Raw genomic sequence first — 6,127 nt, 5'->3', positions numbered from 1 at the left:
TGTGCGGGGGTCGTAAGATGAGAATGAAAGCCGGAAGGTAGGATTTTTTTTATCCGAGGACTCGCCGCTGCACGGTCTTAGAATTAAATCGGAAATTCCGATTTCTATTGTAATTTGGTAAGTAGTGAGACAAAAGACTTTTGTTGAAGTCTCCCACAACATGTTCATAATATGTTTGTCTTATATACCATACTAGCTACTCAAAATTACAATACCAGGTACCTAGAAGTAAATGTGCTAGATATATTTCACATAAGTGTCGTGTGGTATTATAACATGCAGTTTTCAAATAGTTTGCAGCTACAATTTGATATTCAATTGAATGAACCACAAGAAATAACTTCAAACCTACATGTTTTTTTTAACATAGTACAACGCAGATGCTCACATAAACGCACATATGCATCTGTGTTATTCTTTTAAAGACGAAAGGGGTATGGATGACAGAAATATTCTTGATTTCTTTGTAGCTGGTGGAGTAATACTAAATTTTGCCATATTAGTTTCTTTTTTAACCAGTGATGACTACTTGTAGATATCAGTAGAAGAGAATCGACCGTGACAGCTTTGAAATCTTTTGCCAAAAAAAGGTACAAGGCCATGGAAAAATACGGCAGGCCGCTAGAAGAGTCATCATGGTGCACGACGGCTTTGACTGGCCCCTGACAAAAGAGCGGTCATAGAACAGTCATGGGGGTTCGTGGCGAAGTTCAACCCGGCTACGTACGGCGCCAGATTTTTTTTTTGCGTTGCGTTCAATAAATAAACCAAAAAAAATTGTGTACTCTGCACGAAAGCTTTCTCCATGTAGGCCACTGCAATGCTGCCTGCCTACCCGACCATTTAATACGTACTACGATAAAGCTATCGCTCTAGATTTTGGGTACTAATAATAAGTAGATAAGGAGGACGTGGGCATAGCCCAGTGGTTGGGGGCGCATGATTGTAAACCTAACGACCAGAGTTCGATCCGCGTCGGGGACGAATTTCTGGAATTCTCATGAGGGATGCTTCTTCTATATCAATAAAACCGTGGGTGCTAGTGCCCATGGAGTTTCATTTTTTTTTTTAATAAGTAGATAAGAAAAAACAAAGGGCGGCCGAAAGATATATGGCATAGCCGATGAACAGAAGGCGCCCGTCAAAATCGGCTGCCGGACTGCTAGCACAAGCGTATCTGAAACACGTCAACCGCAAAATGGCAGTTCCCATCCTGCACCGCGCAACTCAAACAAACCACCGGAGCCAGACGCGGCGCATCTCCACATGACGGACGCCGACACACGCCCACGCCAACAAAAGAAGAGAGGTTCGTTTCTCGTGTGTGCAGAATCTGGAAAAGAGCAAAGGCGAGGTTCTCGAACGGGCGGGCGTCGTCGACGTCGCCGGAGTCGCTTTCGAGATCCGGACGAGCGACGGGGCGCCATGACAGCAACACAACATGCTGGTAGGCATCGGCGCGAAAGATGGAATCGGGGCGTAGTGCAGGCCGCCTTCGGTGACGGCTTTGCTCGTGGCCGCCACCGGCCGCCGGGGCCGTTGCTGTCAAGTCTCGTGATGCCCACGCTTCACATATCTTGGCGTTGAAAAAGAGTTCAAAGACAGCAGAGGTTAGAATAATAGCCTGATCCGTTTGTTCATGATTAAGGTCCACCTGATGGTGGATGGACTCTTGAGCTACCGGTCCTTGATGATGAACTCCGTCCTCAACGTCTCCTCCAGCTGGGAGAACAATGATGTGAAGGTACCTGCAAACAGAATACCAGTGGTTCAGCATCACTGTCGTTTAAAGTCAGCTCGACCTTTGTCCATCGGTAACGATGCAAAGAAGCTCTCGGCGCAATATGTATGACAGACTATCATACGGAGGTGGTATTTGGTTCATGATCACAGCTGGACTCTGCTGCTGCTGGTTTTACAGTCCATTGGAGATGGTGCGGGAATGAGCAAAATACTACGAGAGCATGGTTTGTGCAGAATGAGTAAAATGCAATGCAGACGCGCCACGGAGCGTCATGTAAGCATATGTTGGCTTCATGCAACCTGAATATGACAATTGATATCTTATTTACTTTTGAGATCATCTACATGTTCTTGTCAATGGCAATGGCGATCAATAATGAAGGAAGCACCTCCAAAACCAACACACCATGCATATGCTCCGGATCTACAGGCTCTGCCTCCTGCAGACCAGCCGCCCAACCTCTCACAATGGTCACTAGCCCGTCCAATTGTCATCTATCATGTCTCCATCGTGCCTTTAGCCACTACCAGCTGTCCAGAGCCAGCTACGCATCAGTACCACTGCTACTGGATAGACAACTACTGCCAGGACAGTGCCATCACTACAGGAACCAACATAACTTTGCAAAGTAGCACATGCTAATGCTACAGCATTTTCCATGTCAGACTGTCACTTTGGTAGTTTGCTTGTTTTGTGCCTCGTGGCATGTTTGCCCAGAAACTCCATACATACTAATCGGTAAGTATATAGGCTTGTGTGGTTAACTTGTATCCGGAACTCTCTCTCTCTCTCTCTCTCCGTTGTAATACAATGGGAATCTAGGCTCGGACTTATGGGAAAAGTGGTAAAAACTGAAACATAAAAAATACAAGGTAAAGTAAATATAAGCATGCCATGTATTGAAGCAAACCAAAAAGGTGTCTCCGAGTTTGTCCGAGAAAAGTGACATTTTTCACATAAAGAACAAAGGGTACCTGACAGTGACTTGTTCAATAATGAGCCTTTGATTAACAGTGTGCCAGGCATCTGTTCAAACACCTATGCAGAAGTAAATTTATAAATTGTTTGTGAGGCAAAGTAGATATAAGTACCACATGAGTAGTATACTATATGTTATCAACATACCGAAATACGGAAGGATGCTCCTGTAATAGTGCTATGCAGCTTCGTAGTGTTGTCTTCAACAGAACCAGGAAGGTCATCACCATCCAATGTTGCAGCCTGAATCTGCCCATCTGACAATGTAACCTAAACAGAGATATTTCATACAACACTTAGCAAGGGATTGACATACTAAGACTTCACTTAAGTAAGAAAAGGACATATCAGTGTGGGTCTCTGTCCTGATGTTATACAGAAAACGAACAGGTGGAAGATTAATAGGATTCTTACATCAATAGAAAATGACACAGAATCGGTTTTACATGATAGATTAGATGCACAGAAAAAGGCCTCAGCTGACTTCAACACCTGAAACGCACCATTTCCACGCCGGAGACCCTGAAATTCATTATGGAGAGAGCATATGTTAAAGTACAAAAGCTACAGAGAAACATAGTGCTAGCAGAGTAGCGATAAAAAGAATTAAACATAACTATAGGTTATTCTGTAAAGAATAGGAAAGGAGACCGATAGATTTTTATGGCAGGCTAGCCAGCAGTTCTAATTCAACCTTACTGCAAGGTCAACAAGGATGAAGAAATGTTACAAATAATGATGAGATATAACATTTAAGGCATGCTAATTAAATGATACTCCCTCCGACCCAAAATAAGTGTCTTGAGCTTAGTACAAATTTGTACTAGAGCTAGTACAAAGTTGAGACACTTATTTTGGGACGGAAGGAGTATCTGTGATGCAAAGATCGCACTAATAAGGAGAACTAGAGAAGATAGTTGTCTCAAAGATGAATTATCTCATTGAAGAACAGGAATCTTTATGATAGAGACCACTAAAACCAAAGTTATAGCAAACTACACTTAGGAGTTATAAGCAACAAAAGTGCATGATCAAGGAAGGTGACATGATGCCCACCTGAAGCATGAAAGAATGGTGGACTTTTCCGGGTGTACTGGATCTTATAACATTTTTTCTTGGAGCAATGAACGACCATGCAAGGCCCCATCTAGCTGTTTGTCCTTGCACGAACTCAGTAGTTTTCACAACTAAGGCCCCAGCTTCACGGACTTTGGATACTAATAGTTTTAGATTTGCTTTTCTGCCAACCATCGATGTAAACCACCTAAAAAATTTCAGATAAATCATGAACAACTGAAATAAATGACATACTACTATGACCGCTGTAACATCAGATATGAATCACCTGAAAGAGTTCTTAAAGGAAACACTGTCTTCAATTATATGTGTTATAAAGGCTTGCTCGCCACCAGGGCAAGCCATCTCTTCAGCAGTTCCAGCACAAGAAGTTTTTGGGTTAAGGCCAGCTTCCTCCATACTCTCAAAGAAAGGTGGATTGCACATACAGAAGTCAAAGCTCTCACTATCCTTCACAACACCGACAAAAATAGGTGCTATTGATCTCACCATACTGTCCACTGGCTCTGAAGTGTTCTCCCTGACAGCTTCCTCAACAACTGTTTCAGACTTCGAAGAACAGAGTGCTTCATTTGCATTTCTGATCTCTATTAGACCTGCTAGATGTGGGTTGCTCTCCACATTCCTCTTAGCCCATTCAAGAGCAACATCAGTCACATCTACAAAAAAAATATCCAACTGAGCATGGATCCTTCCAATTTAGCTAAGTAGGTCACTAAGCAGTTCCTAGTTTATGCATCATGAAACTTCTAGTGCACAGGATAAAAGCATACCACATCCAACAAAGCTCCAGCCCAGTAACGATGCTCCGAGGAGAGGGTAGATGCAATTGGCACCCGTGCCTATGTCAAAACCCCTCACTGTCTCACTTGAGTTGGATATTCGTGGTATGAGATCAGAAGAGAGAAGATCCTCAATCCAATGGATGTAGTTGGATCTGTTAGGAACAGTAGGACAAAGCTGTCCATCCGGAATCCACCTGACAGTAGCAACAACATACATCATGCTCACATGTTAAATGTGATATTGACCACTAACCTTAGTGCGTGATAATTAGAAAAGAACACATGAGTTCCTTCAAAAATAGAACATGTGAGGACATAGTGTGCACAGAACATAAGCTTCAACATTTTTTTTGAAAATCAAGTGGTTCCTATTGTTAGCAAAAGTGGGAGCAGCCAGTTGTGCTAAACAGTAATTCTATTTGAACTTTGCTTATACAAATTTCATGCAGCAAACAATTCAAATATGAAAACAACATGTAAATTATTTACTGAAATGTGTTAACAGAAATGGTAAGTGGATCGATTTGGCACAGCGCCACGAAAAAATACAATGTGTTGTATAGCGAGACCAAAGTGAGAATAAAGGCATCTAGTTAGGGCATTTGATGTGCACGTTGAGCACCATTCTTTTACATGGACTACTCTCTGCATAAGTTCCCGGCAGAAGTGCTCATGAAGCTGAACAATAATGCAATGAGCAGCATATACTTCCTCTGAAGACCCTTTTCGGCAGATTTTTGTTGTAACAAAACGGCTCCGTTACTTGTTTACTATTATTACTATGCAAGCACCACAGCAAGATAAATCAAATGATCTCTTGGAGATTACGAAATGCTGTCTTAATATACAGCACTAATATGCACACAAAGACTTGATAACCTCCAAGCCCTGAAGTCACTTCAGAACTTCCATTCCAAGAGTGGCATGAGCGCAGTTATGTCAGATTACAGGTGAGTTTGTTGCCACAGTTAGCTGAATTCAGGAGCGCCCTTGCAATTCCCCACCAGCACAACAGCAAAGAGACAAGCAGCTCGGCCGAACAGGAACAGTCGGTAACGGAGCAGCGCAGAATGCATCTTAGGGTTTGAGGGGAAGGGGGCCGGAGGAGGAGGAGGAGGTGAGCAGAGCAGGTTGCACGGACCAGTTGACGCCGTGGTCGTGGAGGAGGAGGACGCGCGTGAGCTCCCGCGTGGCGGCGAAGTCAGTGAAGTCGACGGACGCGCGGCCCCCGCCGGAGACGGTGACGAAGGGGGCGAAGGAGGGGTAGAGCGACGCCAGCGCCGCAAAGTCCGGCGCCGCGGCGGCGTAGCGGTTGCGCGGGTGCATCACCGGCGGCGCGTCCGAGCCGTCGCGCCTGCGCCGCTTCCTCCCGCCGCCCATCTTGCGGTAATTCGTAGGCGGGCGCGGCGGGGGAGCTGGGGGCCGAGGGGAGAGAGCGCTCGGGCGGCTGGAGCGAGGGGCGGCCAGCGGCGAGGCACGGCTCCGGAAGTCCGGAAGGAACGCCGTCAGCTCGCCGCGTGGGCCTGTCTTGGGCCTTCGGCTT

The 6,127-nt window shown here is 45.0% G+C and overlaps 1 protein-coding gene across 2 annotated transcripts; it reads right to left on the bottom strand.

Annotated features, from left to right (window-relative positions):
• Positions 1–1,087: 1,087 nt before the first annotated feature.
• Positions 1,088–6,127, bottom strand: LOC123135878 (RNA N6-adenosine-methyltransferase mettl16). 2 transcript variants are annotated; one of them, XM_044555115.1, is made up of 9 exons: positions 5,726–6,127; positions 4,573–4,778; positions 4,068–4,458; positions 3,779–3,986; positions 3,137–3,244; positions 2,870–2,992; positions 2,719–2,782; positions 1,682–1,748; positions 1,088–1,576 (listed from the first exon to the last, which is right to left on the bottom strand). In XM_044555115.1, exons 1-9 carry the CDS (start codon positions 5,962–5,964, stop codon positions 1,546–1,548), a joined length of 1,437 nt encoding a protein of 478 aa, XP_044411050.1. In that variant the 5' UTR covers positions 5,965–6,127; the 3' UTR covers positions 1,088–1,545. The 2 variants fall into 2 exon arrangements, with proteins under 2 accessions (XP_044411050.1, XP_044411051.1); XM_044555116.1 differs by having other exon boundaries at positions 1,088–1,748; positions 5,726–6,126.

This window comes from Triticum aestivum, chromosome 6B (assembly GCF_018294505.1).
Source record: "Triticum aestivum cultivar Chinese Spring chromosome 6B, IWGSC CS RefSeq v2.1, whole genome shotgun sequence".
Lineage (NCBI taxonomy): Eukaryota > Viridiplantae > Streptophyta > Magnoliopsida > Poales > Poaceae > Triticum > Triticum aestivum.
This window is presented reverse-complemented; position numbering and strand designations above follow the sequence as displayed.